Below are 15,673 nucleotides of genomic sequence, written 5' to 3' on the forward strand. Positions count from 1 at the left end.
TTTAATTAAGCTTATTATTTACACGAAAAAGGTATACTTTTTTTTCTTTAAGTAAGAGGAGGAAAATGACTTACGCACATCCCAGAATGGGGTAGTGTGGGGCTCAGGTAACAGATTTTTGGCGTACCTAGACCCACTAAAAACCTGACCTCACCCGGGACACCACGTTTTTCACCGACGTTTCATGAGATAAAACGCGAAGCTGCAGGTTGCCGCAGTATAATTTTGGATTTATTATTTACTTAGCCATCTACAAACGTGTTTTTAGCATGCGCACGTTGGCACCCGTTGGCGCAAGAGAGATATCACTTTTTAAACTTCATTAACACTCTTTTCCACGTTTAATGGCATTACATGTAAAACTACTCGAAGAAATTAAAAATAAGTAGTTTCCACGATTGTTTCCGAGTCTTAGTACTCGAAGTAAGCCAGGAAAAAAAAATATTTTTCGTATTTCTATTTTTACAGGCGCATACGGTTTCTTCAAACATGCGCTTGAGTTCATTCTGAAACCTAGGTATGCTTAGCATGGCCGAATTTAATTCATTTTTATGGAATTGCCGAATTTGATTCATCCTTGAAACGTTTTAATTTAATCCCCTACTAGTAAAAAATATAACAAATTTCATTTTATAAGACACTTGAAAATATGGAGTTTTAGCCGCTCTCAGACCACTGTGCGGCGGGGTAAGAAGGGTACCGACTTTTATAGCCAATTCGCCTGTGAAATTCCGCAATCGTTGGGCCTACGGTCAAAATATACCTGCAGCCTTTTTAAACTGTGAATCCTCGAAGCTGGAGTTTCCCTCGTCGTTTATGGTAGCTCTGAAAAGAGCTGATTTTGAAAGAAGAGCTATCCGCAAAGATTATTCTACATAATTCTGGCAATAATGATACTCAAGGATAAAATGAGAAAAACATAAATGTTCTTTGCACCAAGAACATTTTGTCAAAGTAGTATATATAACAGAATCATACAAGTGTCTACAATTACTTGAAATCCAAAATACAGAGCGTTTCTTCCTCTGCGACTGTAAAAAAAGGACTTTAAAAGAATGTTTAGATTGTTACGTATGGAGACGTTTCTCCACGTTCATTTCGATTAGAAGTTCTAATCTCTTTTTCTGAGAACGAAAAGCGTCCCAACAGGCCCCTTGTTTAATAATTGTACTCCGGCTGGACGCAGCTGGCACGAAGCATGATTCAGTAACAGCACCGTACGATTTCCTAATATGGAAATCTTCAAAACATCCCCTTCTGGAATGTTTTGTCAAGATAGTCTTTGATAGGAAACATCCTGGCTAACCCTTCGTTTTACCCCTATAAACAAAAGATCCAGCTGCAACCCTTAAACTCACTAGAAACGACAAATACGAGTATGCGACCGTAAAATAAAACAGATACATTCCCCTCTCATTTTTAGGGTATATAAACCCATGCATTTTCATCCTCTTTGGTTAGTCGAGAAGCGGTTCAGTCAAGATTCAGACGCGGTTCAGTACTCGTGCAGTCACGTCGCGTCAAGTCTAGTGAGATCGGGTTAAAGTCCCTTTCGAATCAAACGTAACCTTATAGATTCCGTTAGTTCGGTATATATTCTATTTGGCATTCAACAATCGCTATCTAACCCCGCATTGCCAGTGCGTCAACACCGTGCATCATTAGGTAACAATTTCTCTAATTGTACACTTACTACATCCACTCGCGACACAAACAATCACACTTGTAACTATTCCAAATCAGAATATATTTGTCTTGTTTGTTAACTCGCGTAATCTACAACCTTTAATTATTGCCTGATATCCTAATCTAATAATTGAACGTTCCCACATGATACAATCTTACCGCTCGGATTGTATCCATTAAATTATATATAAGTTACGAGGCTTACTAATCTTAGATTCAATTCAACGAAGATTTCTCCAACCTAGTGGCTCCCCGGTTTCGCATTGGGTGCGTCCACGAAAATTATACCATCCTAGCGGAACCCTGATTTCGCATTGGGTTCTTCCGTATCCTAGCAGCTCCCCCTGGTCTCGCATCAGGTGCGTCTGTGAGTTATCCACCTTCCTTTAAATCGGGTTCGCCGCGTGTCTCTCCTAGTGACTCCCCGATTCCGCATTGGGTGCGTTCACGAAGTTTCATCCTCCTAGTAGCTCCTCGGTTTCGCATCGGGTGCGTCTGCGTTTGACTCCAACCTCCCAGAGGTTCCCTGATTTCGCATCAGGTGCGTCCTCGACGTCAACTATCCTAGCGGCTACCCGATCTCGCATTGGGTGCGTCCGCGTACTTAACTAACAAATTGAAACCATATTCCTGGGGTAACAACCCCTCGCCGGCCTCTCGCGTTGCTCGCAGCCCTGGCTCGTAACAAGATAACAGGTGGGCTGTCCTTCCAAAAGGCACCTATGGCCAGAGTTGGGCATTATTTAGATAAAAAATTATTTAAATAACGATTCGAATAAAAGATACTTTATCTTTATTCGTTATTCAAAGGTTCGAATAAAAAAAGTATCTTTATTCGACGAGTATCAGATAAATAATTTTATTCGACGAGAATTTATCCGACGAATAAAGATAATTTTTTTTATTCGAAGCGGATTTATTCGAACTTCGAATAATTTTTTCATCTTTTATCTATATCTTTTATTCGAAGGCTTCGAATAAATCTTCGAATAACTTTTGCCGAGCGACGAGCATCGAAGACTCAGCGAAGACAGACGACATACAATGTAAGCGGATGGAGAATCGCGCACGAATGAAAGTTTAAACTTTTAGATTTTTCAACATATCCTCAAAAAATTGTGACGAGCGAATGGAGGGGATTTTCCTGATGAAAATGAGATCAAATTCGAGTGTAATCGAACAAGTTTCACTGATACGTAATGGTACGATAAAAATTACAATCTCATTAAAGACAGTCCAAATGATGTCGTGTTTGCACTCATTTCGATCGGAACAAGCTCTACGACTCATTCGTCTTAAAATATTGTTCTGATTAAAAACATACAAGCATAAATTTCCAATAATGCTGGATTCCCCAATCTGCTTACATTGTAGGCTGTTGGTCGGTCGCTGGTCTTTGAAGTTCCGAGCTCGTAGAATCGCGAGATATCGGTGTGAAACAACTGCCAATCCAATTGCAAAACTTCTTTATTTCTCATTATTTTTTTATGGGACTTGCACCAACTAATTCGTGGCATTCTTCTGATTAAAATGACACTAAACACGGTACAAATTGGACTGTATTTAGCATTTTTATCCGTAGATTTATTCGAAGGCTTCGAATAAATCTTCGGATAATTTTTGCCAGCTCGACGAATAAACGGCGACGACGGCTGACGAAGACCGACGAGCGCTGAACGTCGAAGACCCAGCGACTGCCAAACGGTATACAATGTAAGCGGATGGAGAATTTATTAAAACAATTTTTTATGTAACCTTGATTTTTAATGAACAGAGTTAATCGTTCCATTGTTTAACGGCTACAAAAAATAATTAATCTAACATGTAATTTATACCGCCATCTAAGGAAATAGTAATTGCAACTATCTATATAGTATTTTCAAGTTTTTATCGTGAATCAAATTGTTGAAAATCGAGTTTTGAGTAGTATAGATGGCACTGCGGTAGGATGCCGTTGCGTCCGAATGCACCGATGCAAATGCATGGACGCTCTTATTCGTAGACCAGTATCAACCAGTATCGAATACAGTTGGAAGTTTGACCTTGTGATGAAATTGTTATAATGAAGAAACAGTATTTTGTAAGATTGCATTCACCCATTATCGGAGATAATTCACCCATTAACAGGAATTACATTCTTTTAAAGGTAAACACATTTATTTATACGTTTCCTGCTTCATCTAAAATAAAATAGTACGTAAAATAAAGTAAAATAGTTACGTACTTTCTTATTATGAATTATATTTAGTATACATTTATAACTCATCAGTCCAAATATTAACCAGCATAGTGATAAATTTCGAAAAATATATGTATTATCTTGTAAATGTAACAAAAGTGAGATTAGTATAAACACACAGGTTTTAGAAAGAAATAGTAAGATCTCGGTTTTACAGAAAATTTTGAAATTTCGGATGTTAGTGGAGCAAATAAATACTTATGTACATACATACTGCCATAGTGACGAGTTATATATACATTTCGTTCCTGACATATGATTATGTAGACTTAAATAAAATATATTAAACAATATAACAATTTCTGTAAAACCTCGCAGAATGTATTAATAATTTGAGTGTTGCAAAAAACTTTATGGATGTTTTAGTATTGCAAAATAAAATATGGATATGATTTGAGTATTGCAAAATAAAATATGGATATAATTTAAGTGTAGGTAGCCCTCCTACAACACGGCATCTTATAACATGGTTTCGCTATAACACGATTCATAAATTGCAGGAACCCTCCTACAACACAGCTACAATTAAATTAAAGTTGCCTTAAATTAAAGTAATATTGTTTGTTTTGTATTGTACATACATTTATATTTTTAATAAAAATTAAGTTGTTTATGTAGAATTTAAAAAAATATTTCAATAAGTTTTTGGTTCGTCACCCCCCTTTTTGTACTGGAACTGGGTCTCATACAACACTGTACTTTCTAGGAACCTATCTACCGTGTTACAGGAAGGTTACTTGTATTGCAAAATAAAATATGGATTTGATTTGATTGTTGCAAAAAGAATATGGATATGATTTGAGTGTTGCAAAAAGAATATGGATATGAATTGAGTGTTGCAAAAAGAATATGAATATGATTTGATTATTGCAAAATGTCATATGGATAGGTTTCAGTATTGGAAAATAAAATATGGACATGATTTGAGTATTGCAAAATAAAATATGGATATGATTTAAGTATTGCAAAATAAAATATGGATTTGATTTGAATGTTGCAAAAAGAATATGGATATGATTTGAGTATTGCAAAATAAAATATGGATTTAATTTGAGTGTTGCAAAAAGAATATGGATATCATTTGAGTGTTGCAGAAAGAATGTGAATATGATTTGAGTATTGCAAAAAAATATATGCATATGTTTATTGTAAAGTAGTTCATTGCAAAATCTTGTGTGAAATAATATTTGAAGATGATCCGTTCTAATAATAATGAGTTCCGGGTCATCAGTGAGATGAGTTATATAGTTATATCAGTGAGTCATGAGTTTGAGATGATCCTTAAAATTAAGGATTTAGTACAAGATATTGAATTTCTAAATGATTATAAATAATTTCAATATTTTTTCGAATTATTTACATTGAAAATACAGAAAAATGTTTCATAAAGTCTTAATGCTTTCTGGTGTAACGAATCATTGATGATATCCTTAGGTTTCAATGTAAGTTGTAATTTATAATCAAGAATTTACTGGAATATGTGTGCATTTCTTGTGTTCATATAAAGAAAAAGATTGTATAAGATTATTATATGTTTGTTTCTTAATATTATAATCGAGACTCTTATCATTGTAAAGACGATATAATTAAATTTTTTTCGTTTCTGAATCATAATGTATTTTTAGGAGTGAATTAAAAAGAGAGTCACTATGACTGTACAAATGTAGAAGCCAATTTGAATATTTCTGGAAGGAACATTGCTCACCTGGTAGACATTAAAACCATAAAAGTTATTGTGTTTGATGCCTAAGGGAACCTACCTGGAACAGGGCTGTGAGTTTCAAAGACCCATCCAACATTTCGACCCTTCTTAACGACCTTGCAGTTACTTATTCTTCTATTGGTGAGGCTTAAGTTTACGCGGGATTATCCCCACTCCTTTCATTTCCAACAAGATTGTCAAGGTACCCCTATAAGAATACAAGCCATCCTAAAAGCCTTGAGCAGTCTTGAGTGTCTTGCAGTTTGAAAAAGTCATCCATTCTGTTATTTGCTATGTGCCGTTCATTTTGTCGCGAGATTAAATTATTTTCATTTTTAAATATCTGCACATTTACATGCAAATTTTTCCATTTATCTCATCGTACTTATTTAACATAATTTTTCGATGCCATCAGGTAATTTTTTTCTGCATTTAAAATGTCGTTGCATTCAAATATTATTCGTACATAACTTTTCATCATTTTCGTTTATAGTTCTTCTTTTACGGTCTCCTGCAGAAATGAAACCAAATTCATCGTCCCGAAACGACGCAACTGAGAAGAAGATGCTACGGAGGCGAGAATGGAAGCTGGAACAAGAACGACAACGGCGGCATGAGAGGTTAAAACAAAAGAAGATTTACGAATATGAAATGCAACGCGCCCGTGAAAAAGGTTTGCTGCCTCCGAAACCTCCAAATCGAAGTAAGAGCCGAAGTAAATCTCCACGAAGTCGACCTAGAAGACCTTGTACTTCTAGCACAACAAACACTCCAATTCTTTCTGAAAGGTAGATAAAACTGAATGAAAATCTATTATAGATTAAGAATGCGAAACTATTTTAGAGTTTGAAATCTATTCTATGCATGTAAGGTTATATAACGTGGTCTAGGAAATTTTAGTTATTAAAATTGATATATAAAAGAGATATACTGTAAATTATAGAATGCTTTATTTTCCTGTAGAAGATTAGTATGTTGTCATTAAAAATTGGTTGTATTTCAGATTAGAATCAGTAGATGGCACTGTACCATTATTTAAAGGACCCGAAGGCACAAAGATTAGTGCAGCTGAGCTACGCAGAATTAAAGTAGATATTCATCGAAATATTCCTGGAAAATCAACTGACTCAGATCTTCAGCGAGATGTTATCAATCCTGAAGATATAGTAGTCAAAAGAAGAGGAGGTAATTATTGTTTCCACACTATAACTTTTTAAGAACTTTTTTAGTTATTCAATGAAGGAGTACTTGAAATGGAAAATAGCATCAGCTGAAGATGAATATTTCTAGGACTTCCTACAAGTCACAATTGGCAAATTGAAATGTGTGAAGGATATTTTCTTTCTCTCGTACAAATTAAGTTCATTGTTATTCTTCAATATTTTATTGAGCTACAGATAAATATTTCAACATGGTTACATCATGATTAGCATCATTTGAAGATGGGAGAATTCTGTCCGACAACTTTTACAACTCTGAAGATTATGGATTTCAATATTATAACGTGTCGTCCATGATATTCAAGAACTTATACAAGGGTGCTTTTAATTTGCAACGTTAATAACTGGTTTTAATTTATCCAGGATGTAGCAAATTTGGAATACAACGTTGGATCACTGTCGCGATCACGTAATGTGCAATATGTAAGCACAATATTTTTTATTTAGAGTGTTTAATGCTTTGCTTCGCATATCCTTTGCTTGTCTTTGTGTGTACACTTTTAATTATGGTTTTGCACAAATAATTATGCTTCAGCTATATTAACAACACAAGTTTTGTTGGTAAAAGTTAATTTTTCAAAGAATAGTATAGATTCTATAAATCTATACATACAAGTTTTGTGTATCTTCTGGATGTTCTGGTGTGGGAATGTGTGCATGATGTATAATGTATAGTGCTCTTGTCTTTTCAAAAGATATTTCATTTGCTACAATGGCAACAATTTGAAGATCTACTAGGAAGATTTTTTACATTGCAAGTTTCTTCAACTGAAAAGGCAGAAGTGAATAACTATTTTTTTTTATGAAGATGTTTGAACTAAAGAGACAATATTAAACTAAAAAGTTGTCTATTACACTTTTGTATAATATTTTAGTCTTAGCCTTCTTAATTTTTTCATTTACTGTCAAAAAGTTTCGATTTTCTGTGATTGAAACAAAAACATGTATACAAATTGGTGGTTTCTAGAGCATTCAATTGATTCAGAGAAAGGATGTTGGCTTTACTATTTAGAATGAAAATTGAAATTTATAAATCATCAATACGGAAGATTTGTTAATCATCCTTGAAGATATGTTATCTTGGAAGGTTTAACCGAAGGATGTATCAGAAACAGTTAATTCCATTTTTTAAAATTTGTTTTTTATTTGGAAAAAAATATTAATAATAATTTTCTACCTGGATTTTTATTGGATAAATGTTCAAAAATTTAAGAATTTGAAAAAATTACTGAACTTTATGATTAGTTTGCAAAGTAAAATCGATTTCAATAGAAAAAGTACTTAACATGGTTTGTATAAAGAAAATGTTGGTGTAAGTTGAAATTCTTATTCAAGTATAATAATGTAAATTTAGAATTGAAGAGAAAATGCATTTTATAAAAATGATCTTTTATTAATTTATACTATAAATATTCAAATGTGAGTTATTTTTTATACATTTGATAATAATACATTTTATACATTTGATTATGTTGATTCTGGCACTGAAGAAAGTTGTAAGCTATTGACATCTATCTGCAGATATTATATTAATTTTGAGAAAGAGTTTCGAAAACAATTAAACAAAAAATCTAATTTGTAAACACTAACATAATCTATTCAGATGTTTTCATAACGTTCATTTAAGAAATACTTGAAACTAAATGTAAATTATAACGTAATTGTACTAATATATAATTTGTTCATTGCGATGAACATTAGCAAAAATTGATTTATTTTACCAATTTGCAATAATACGATTGATTGTTTATATGGATGGCTTACAATTTTGCGAAGGTAGTCAATTTCTCTGAGTAGCAACTTCAACGTCTCCAAGGTCTGTCATAGCTGCCAGTATTGCTTAACTGCTTATTTCATATATATTGAAATTGTTTTCTTCATAAAAAATTTGTCACTATAGGAGAGGGATCGAAACCAATATTTGAGAGGGAAGAAATTAAAGGAGTAGTCACCAAAACAGAAGAAGTTGAAGAACGTCGTACTGTTGTAACTGTAAATAATGACACTTTAGGTATTGAAGAATTTAAAATTACATATTTTACATTTCATTTGTGCTGGACTGCGACTTCCACTTGACAAAGGTACAATTTTTAATTTTTAGACGGCAAGTCGAAAACGTTTAAAAAACGCTCGGCGTCTTTGAGCCCAATCAGAAACCGAAGTCACAGTCCTCGACGGACATTATCTCGTCATTCCAGGTTTGTGCCTGTATTGGCAATGCTTCTTTGTGAGAAAGCAAAGTTGTTACGATTAGTGTCAGCTAACTGATATGAGACACTTTTACTTAGTTATAAGTTATAAGATAAGATAAGGTTTGAAAATTTTGACACTATGCCGTCCGCACGTCTAATCTAGATTTATTCGTGTCGCGTCGGTGTAGAGCCACCGGCACTTACCCGATATTTTTCGCATGGCACCAACGTGGAGCCACCGGACGTCATAGTGTTAATATGGATATGTTATTGATAAGTATTTTGCCACATAATTCGAAGAATTTTTAAATAAATGTGGGTATAATGAATGTTCTTTGCCATTGTACATGTTATGTGTCTAAATGTTTATGTTTGATCTTTTAAGACTCAGAACTATATTAGTTGCATAATGTGCTACTAGCTTGTTCTTAGGCATGTGTTGTTTTTTGTTATTACAGTTTGTCTTGTTCTAGCTTGACTAATGCTTCCCAAGGGTAAGGAGAACGGACGACATGGGACACGGACACGCTTTGCTATGTACCTGATTGTATGCATATGCTTGCTTTTGCTAATACCATGGCTTATATTTTAGCTTTTATAATAATGGTCAACTTGTAGACTTTCTTGAGGGGCGATGCAAAAACATAAAATATCTTGAGTGTGGAGGGCATTGCTTTTACCTCTTGTACTTGAAGTAAAATCGGTTTTAAAACTAGGTTAAACTGTCTTGCGTGAAATTTTTAAACTCAGAAACTTGTTATTGAAACAGAAAATTGTTATTCTCATAAACAATGAGACACAATGTTTTAGAATATGTATTCATTAAATTTTGCATTGGTATTGCTTGATATGGCTGTTATATTCAGGTAACATATTGAGAACATAAATATTAATGAAAATAGCAGTGGGTAAGTAACTTCAAATGTGAAAATTTTGTTTTACATATTGTTTAACTATGGTTTTGTATATTCTTTGTCTTTGAACTGCACAGCTTATGCTACTTTCTTACTTGTTTCTAATGCATTTTGTAATTATTGCTGTGCTATTGCTCATGACTTTTAAAAAAGTGTAAGGGACAGTGTATTCCAATATAAGGAGTTCACAGGTTTAATGTACAATATTAAAAGCTGGTCTTACTTGGTAAATCTGTTTACATAAATAACTGATATTTTCATAAGAAAATTCGGTGACATGGGGGGGGGGGTAAAAGAATATTTTATGGAATTTGATGTTGCATAATTAAGTAATGATCATAAAATCTTCTAATTTTTTTTATTACTCTAATAAATTTTACGGATTGCTTTATTTATGTAAATGTAAATTAGCTTTATCGTAATTAATTTTCTATCTATTTATGTTTTTAATGAAAATTACTGAAAAACATCGATAGGATGCACAAAATTTTAAAATACATAAAAATTGATGTCATTAATGACCAATAGAAAGGTACATGTATAAATTAACAAAAGATAGTGTTTGTAAAACTGCAAAAACACATGTGTATATATATACACCAAATACCACCAAAGAATGGTTAACAGCTCATGGTTTTACTGTTTTAGACTGGCCCCCATAGTCTCCCGAACTGAACCCAATAGAACACCAAAAATTTGATCATTACATAATTTGTTAATTTCATTTCATTTTGTTTAAAATGTGTAACATATTTAAGTTATGTATTATAATAAAATATTTTGTTACATATCTTATTAACATGTATTCAATTAAATCAAAATTGAAACAAAATTAAACATTTGATCAATTGTTTGAGTCACTGTATATAGCCAGGTGTTGATACACATTTTTTGATAGTGTTTGGTAGTTTAATATACTTAAACTAAGTTAATGTGGATATGAACAAAGAAATATGGATTTTATATGAGTATTGTACTATAGATATAAGTTTAGTTATTAAGGTTAGCATTATATTAAGTTCACTAATGATTAATGTAAGCAATATTTGGAAAATCGATTGGTGTGTTAACTTTTTATTCTCTTTTAGGCACGAGGACACGAAACACGAAAGCAGAAGAAGTTATAGAGAGGACAGGTAAGTCTTTGCATATTGTGTACATTTTTAATTTGTTCCACTGTGTTATTATATTATTTGTTTAGGGAAAGGTATCGTAGCAGGAACGGAAGTAGAGAGTACAGTGATAGATACGGAGAGAAGGAGAGACGACGTACTGAGTCACACATTGCTGAAGAAGAGCGAAACAGAAGAAGTCGTGACCATTCGCGTTCGAGGGACAGGGAAGAACGGAAATCGGATAGATATTCTCATCACAGGTGTGTTATGGAGTAATATTTTCTATGTGATGCATTAGTGAATTAAATTTAATAAATAAATAAATACTGTTTAGGGATGAGAGGTCTTATCGCTATGGACATAGGAGGGACAGATCTGGATCTAGGGAAGAAAGAGTTCCTCCGCCACATTATTTCGGGCAAATTCCTGTTCCCATTTATTATAGTGTACGTATATTAGTGATGATAAACATTTTCCAATTTATTATACAGAATACTAATTTATTATATTTCAGCATTTCCCTCCAAGGCCAATTATGATGGCAAATCCAATGCAAATTCGAGGGCAAGCTCCTATGATGCTACGACCCTTTCCTCCGCCGAGATTTATACTTCCACATAGATTACGTACACCCTCCAATCCTTCGGCTGAAAACTTGGTACGCTACCGTCTTGCCACACCGATTCTTACACCCTCCAATCCTAGTAAGTACGGATTCAAGATCTTTTATTGATTCTATAAACGGATTTCTAATTATTTTGCATTTTATACAGGATTTGGACCTACGTACTAATAGAACGTCTATGTTCTATATTTGGATTGTTTTTTTTAAATGTTTTGGATTGCATATTTTTGATTCATCTAAGAAATTTCTAAAGATTATCTTCGATATAAAACGAATTTATACTGATTTTATTCTTGCAACTACAAATCTTTTAACCTGTAATTAATTTAAAATTGTTTACTATTAAGTGCAAACCGTATTTTTGTACTTTCTGTATTATACTTGTATAAATGTTATGTAAAATGCATTCGTATGTATTAAAAATATGTATTAAAAATGTAAGATGACATTTAAAAAGTTTGGTTTAATTGTTTAATTCATTGAACGAAACTAATTAATAGTATTCAATCATTTTTAATTTCAAATATGTATAACATTAAGTTTTTATCATGATGCTTGTATCAAATGTTAATCTCTATTTTTATATTTTACATGTAGAGTCAGGATCCTTTTGAAAAATAAAATTGATCTACATCAATTATAAGAAACAGGAGTTAAGGCGGTGGGCCCGGCGCGCATCCCCTCCCTAGTTCCGCACACCGTACACGAGTTTGCAAGGGTACGGGAGTCCCGCTCTTATTTCTTAATAATCCAAAGATAATACTGTTTTGTAGTCAAAAGCGTTAGATAAAGGTTCAATCTAGGCGGCAAAGGTCCTCAGAAGTCCTACTTTTGCATCATTGGGAGGAAATGGTTAGCAATATTCGGCAGCATGTCGTTTGTCAGGGAGGCTAAGGGAACTGACGTGGCGGCACACTCACACACCGCCTGGTCGGCGTGTACGTGTGTCGACGGCGATCGCAAGGGTCTAGGATATGCCACTAACCATTTCCCAATATTGCAGAGACGGGACTTTTTCATAGTGTAGGATCTCGGGAAAAATGAGGGCACCGCCGCCGCGGGAATCGAACCCACGGCCTCACTGGTGGTAGCCGATCGACTAACGCGCTCACCCACGGAACCCTCCCGTTCTTCCCGATCTCCTACATACTTTTGATCTGGGGGTCCTCTGATCCTACAACTCGGCCATCCTGCAACGACATTCGCCCTCGAATGTCCGTCACAGCGTCGTCTCATCGTCTAATTTTTGTGTTGTGGCCATACACAGAGCCACCCAACACAACTCGTCGTAACAACTCAGAAACTCACAGCGCCATCGTGCGGCGATCGGTCTGAAAATTGTAATCGCGAAACTTCTTTATTTATTCTCGCCCGTACATGTTCACGTTATTTATTGTCTAGGCGAACTGCGCCGCGGACCGTGGCCGCTGATTGTCAGATTGCGTCGCGATCGTCGAATTCCATCGATGTCGTCGCTGCCCTGCTACCCCTTGTGGCAAATCGTGCGCTCGCGCGCTCTTACAATAGTGAAAAGCGCTTTAGCCAATTAGCATCTTGGAAGGTTGGATAATACAAGGATGTGAAATTTCAGTAATGGCACTAGATAAAAAGATCAACCTAACATGCTGAATCCCTCAATAATCCCTAAACTTTATTGTTCGCGAAATGTAACAAATAGATGGACAAACTATATTTATCAATTGATTTTTTCTAGTTTTTATCTCCAGATAAAAATGAATATATTCTAAACATTTTTTGTAAAAATTTGATTTCAATATCTCTAATGGTTTGAAAGCAACCTGTTGCGAATTAGTATCTTGCGTCGATGGCCCGCTCCATAACATTGACACTGGAGGGTGTCATAAATTAGCCCTCCCACGACACTGTCTCGCCGAAGACGAAAGAACTTTCCTGTAACCTCAGTGCAAAACACAGTCATTCTCTAAAGTCTGAAACATCGCTGCTTCGCACGAATGTACGATTGCCTAGTAAATATGATCCAAATTATATCATGTTTGGTGTCAATTTTATCAGGAAAATTACACGAATGTGTTGGGAGAAGTTTCATGAATATATTATGAAAAACGAAAGAATTGGGACATTGCATTAGTATTGTTTCACCGATATACCTGACCCCGCATAATGTTATACCCTTCGGCGGTCTAGCTTCTGGCTCCTTCGAAAGGTAGACACTTGGGGGCGTCATAAATTAGCCCTTCTCCGACAGTGTCCTGCCGAAGACGAAAGAGCTGGCATGCAGCCTCGGTGCGAAACACAGTCATGCTGTGAAATCTGAAACATCGTCGCTTCGAACAAATGTTGATTCAGAATTTGTATAACCCTTATTGAAAATAATTATGCAATAACAACTATTTCCTAGATTTATGTAAATAACTAGCTGTGATCTTTAAAGAACGGTATTTTATATATTCCTTTATATTATACTCCGGGGTTCAGTGTACAGTCGTAAAAATGTGTTGTTGCAAAATTGTTTATAATGTTAAAAATTAACGTTAAGCTTCGTTAAATAGTTTTTGAAAGGAATGGATATATAAATATTGTATAATATTGATGTGTATTTATACGAGGTCGCCGCCGCGTCTACAATGTATGCTGGCGGTTCGTCGGCGTGCTCTTTGCACAGGCCGCCACACTGGTACTCGCACCAAAGGTCAAAAGACTGAATTCTGGTAAGCTGAGAAAAACTGTTTGACAGAATCTGAGCTAACTAACCTGAGAATAGATTGTCTTAGACTTTTATATTTTTCGATAATGAATAACTAGCTAGTGGCTCGATGGGGAGGGAAGAGCAAAACGCATACGCGTGCAGGTAGATTAAATACTCAGAGCGGGTGACCTAAGTGGGCGAGTGCTGGCGAGCCGGTCATAAACCTTAACTCGCTGATGAGAGCCCTACTGTCCCATTGTACGGAAGTACACTTTTTAGAAGAAATGGCCGAGATAACGAACCAAAAAGGCAGTAAATTATTTTCACACGCGTTAATTGTCGAGCTAGGAAGTAGATTTAACTTTGCTGCCACTCCGAATTATTTGGTAGTTAGCATGATTTTGGACCATCGTATAAAAGATCGACTGTTATCCGTGGAGAAGAGCCAACAATTGCAAATTGAAAAAAGATTTAGATTAAAATATTAACTAAACAGAAAGTATGACGAGTGTTGAACGTAGACATTAGATCCTTTTAAAAGGGCCTAGCCGATTTATGGTCAAAACTGCCTTTGGAGGGTCTGATGTCTGGTTCAATGTACACGGATATTTGTTGTGGAGGATTTATTTCAGAACGGACAACTGACAGAGTGACGTCTAGACTGGTAGCTGAGGACTCACTGCCTGGGTTTCCATCGCCCTGTCTACTTATACTTTTCTCTGCCCTTTGTGGCAGGGAGAAATCTCTTCCAAATAGTGCTGGTGTCCTCCAGACCTTTCGCACGTGGGACTCTTCCGGTCGCGGACGACCGCTGCCCTCTTGTCGAAGGTCCTTCGGCACTCCACGATTTATGGTACCCGTGTGCAGCTATTGAGACTGTGACTAACTCGAACTAAAATCATGCTAGGGTCTGAAACTAAACAGTTCTCTCAAAAATAGTATTGTCTAGTCACGTATACCATAAATCGTGTTCAGCAGTTTTCCAACTTTCTCTAGTCCCTACACTGCCCTTAGAGGAAAAACCCCTCTGAGTAAAATTTCAACCCCCTATCTTGCCCATGAGGTTAGTTACTGGGTAAATTAGATTTCGCGCTTCTCCGCGTATTTCCCGCACTCTGATGCTTTCTAAAATTCTGAAAAAATGTGACATATTTTGGATTCTAAGGCTGATTTTTGATAATTTTTTCAGATTTTTTTGTTACAAACTGTGGTCGTAAAAAAATGAAAAACCTCCAAAAAATCGGAAAAATGCAGATTTCTCAAAAATTTGAAAACATGCTATTCTACTGTTTAGTTCCTTGTTAAAGTACTA

At 35.1% G+C, this 15,673-nt stretch overlaps 1 protein-coding gene across 5 annotated transcripts in view; it reads left to right on the top strand.

Annotated features, from left to right (window-relative positions):
- Positions 1–12,043, top strand: part of LOC143363246 (uncharacterized) — a 43,531-nt gene extending 31,488 nt beyond the window's left edge. Inside the window, exons 1-11 of one of the 5 annotated variants that reach the window (XM_076803868.1) lie at positions 3,619–3,832; positions 5,551–5,768; positions 6,145–6,415; positions 6,631–6,812; positions 8,748–8,858; positions 8,949–9,045; positions 11,042–11,089; positions 11,155–11,328; positions 11,403–11,514; positions 11,583–11,772; positions 11,842–12,040. In XM_076803868.1, coding sequence (XP_076659983.1) covers positions 6,147–6,415; positions 6,631–6,812; positions 8,748–8,858; positions 8,949–9,045; positions 11,042–11,089; positions 11,155–11,328; positions 11,403–11,514; positions 11,583–11,772; positions 11,842–11,861 — 1,203 coding nt within the window. In that variant the 5' untranslated portion in view covers positions 3,619–3,832; positions 5,551–5,768; positions 6,145–6,146 and the 3' untranslated portion in view covers positions 11,862–12,040. Of the gene's footprint in view, positions 1–3,608; positions 3,833–5,327; positions 5,368–5,550; positions 5,769–6,120; positions 6,416–6,630; positions 6,813–8,747; positions 8,859–8,948; positions 9,046–11,041; positions 11,090–11,154; positions 11,329–11,402; positions 11,515–11,582; positions 11,773–11,841 lie in introns of those variants that run through there. The other 4 variants (XM_076803859.1, XM_076803874.1, XM_076803878.1 and 1 more) reach the window with 4 other exon arrangements.
- Positions 12,044–15,673: the final 3,630 nt, after the last annotated feature.

The sequence above is a fragment of the Halictus rubicundus genome, chromosome 2, assembly GCF_050948215.1.
Source record: "Halictus rubicundus isolate RS-2024b chromosome 2, iyHalRubi1_principal, whole genome shotgun sequence".
Taxonomy (NCBI): domain Eukaryota; kingdom Metazoa; phylum Arthropoda; class Insecta; order Hymenoptera; family Halictidae; genus Halictus; species Halictus rubicundus.